The following is a 1,685-nucleotide window of genomic DNA, read 5'->3' as shown; positions in this document are numbered from 1 at the left end:
AAAAAAAAAAAAAAAAAAAAAAAAAAAAAAAAACCTACACCAGCACAAACACTGAACATCAACACCACGAAGCAAACAATTATACCCATAAACTATAGGAACATCTACATCTCATGTAGCCAATGTGAGCAAGAGAAGTGATCAACACATGTCCAATACAAAAAATCCTTTGCACAAATGTTCATGCTGCTTAGACAGAAAACTAAGTGTTTAAATAGCTAACCATGCCTCAGATGTGGGAAACGAAACATTTTTAAGAACTTATAATAACAAAATAAAATTCAGATCAAAGAAAAAACAAGCTAACGCTATCAAATATGAATTAAAAAGGTCAAACCAAAAATGTGAGCATTGTGTTGCTATAATGTGCTACTGTACTTAGCATAACTCGGGCAATCTATGTAACAACAAGGCAACTTGGGTTTTTGCCTTTTATAAGATGGCACATGGTAATACCCATTTTGCGTACAAGGAAATAATGCAACCAAGTTTTATAAATACTTTCAAACACCATTCATCCTTGTCCAGATAAAGACACCTATCTCCCCCAACGTTGCTTCATAAGGCACCAAACTTCTTCCATTATAGTAATTAGTACACATAACTGCATCAATAATTTATTCTTCTTTTGTTGTTTACAAACTGGAGTGAACTCTTCATCAACAAAAGCTCTCGCTTACGTCAAGGCCCTCAAGGTAATGCATAACACTGCAAGAACAAGGCATATCTTAAGATTAAAGAAAACTTATTGCACACCTCAAACACAGAAATCCTTGCAACATGAGGCCCATTTTTTTCCAAAAGAAGTTTCTTTTCCTGCAGAAGAAAGGTAAAGTTATGCAGGAAGGTTAGTTTACAGAATGCAGTTTAATCATACTAAGAACAATTTAAAAATAAACAAAAAAGAGCATCAACATTGATTCCAGAACTTTCAACAGTATGCAAATATTGCAACACATTTTCTTTTTTCTTTTTATAAGTAACGAATATTATTAAAAGCATAAGGTACCCCCAAATACACAGGAACATTTTCATGATGATAAAATGGTCCAAGAGGATAACTTATAATAACAGCTAGCCCATAGCCATTAAAAATTCAAATGCATAACATGTTGGGATCAAACAAGGAACAAAAATCAATAAATGAATTCTGAATCTCCCTACTTCTTTTAAATGTGTGACAGCTTAACCCCAATATTTTCATAGAATATGGATCAACTAATATGGGTGAGAATGTGTTTGTGTGTGTGAGCAAATGGGCACACTCATTATCTAAGTGTTTGTATGTGTGTGCATGCACACGAGTGTGACGGCGTCTTTGCGCATGTGTGCATGTTTGCATGTATGTGTAACAAAGAGATAAAGAGAGAGTGATGTAGGCAAAAGGCTGTGTAACACCCTACCCCAGTGACACACAATATTATCCACTTTTGGCTCCCCCGAACTAGACTTTCCAAGAGGTCACCCATCCTGGTACTACTTTCGCAGAAGCACGCTTAACTGCACAATTCTGATGAGTTCATGACTATCACGGCTTTAAAACGCTTTGTTGTCATGAAGGGTGTAAATATACATATAAGTACATCTCTATCTCCATACCCAAGCGATGTGGGGCGTCACAATCACCCCCTCTTGGGACCCAGCGTCCCCGCTGGCGACCTCATGGGATTAGGCCATTCTTGGCG

At 36.7% G+C, this 1,685-nt stretch overlaps 1 protein-coding gene across 1 annotated transcript in view; it reads right to left on the bottom strand.

Moving 5' to 3' along the window:
• Nucleotides 1-1,685, bottom strand: part of LOC132178107 (phosphatidylserine decarboxylase proenzyme 2-like) — a 30,014-nt gene that overhangs the window by 24,487 nt on the left and 3,842 nt on the right. The window contains exon 4 of the mRNA XM_059590563.1: nt 757-816. Coding sequence (XP_059446546.1) covers nt 757-816 — 60 coding nt within the window. The remainder of the gene's footprint in view (nt 1-756; nt 817-1,685) is intronic.

This window comes from Corylus avellana, chromosome ca4 (assembly GCF_901000735.1).
Source record: "Corylus avellana chromosome ca4, CavTom2PMs-1.0".
Lineage (NCBI taxonomy): Eukaryota > Viridiplantae > Streptophyta > Magnoliopsida > Fagales > Betulaceae > Corylus > Corylus avellana.
Note: the sequence above shows the minus strand (reverse complement) of the source record. Positions and strands in the feature narration are given on the sequence as shown.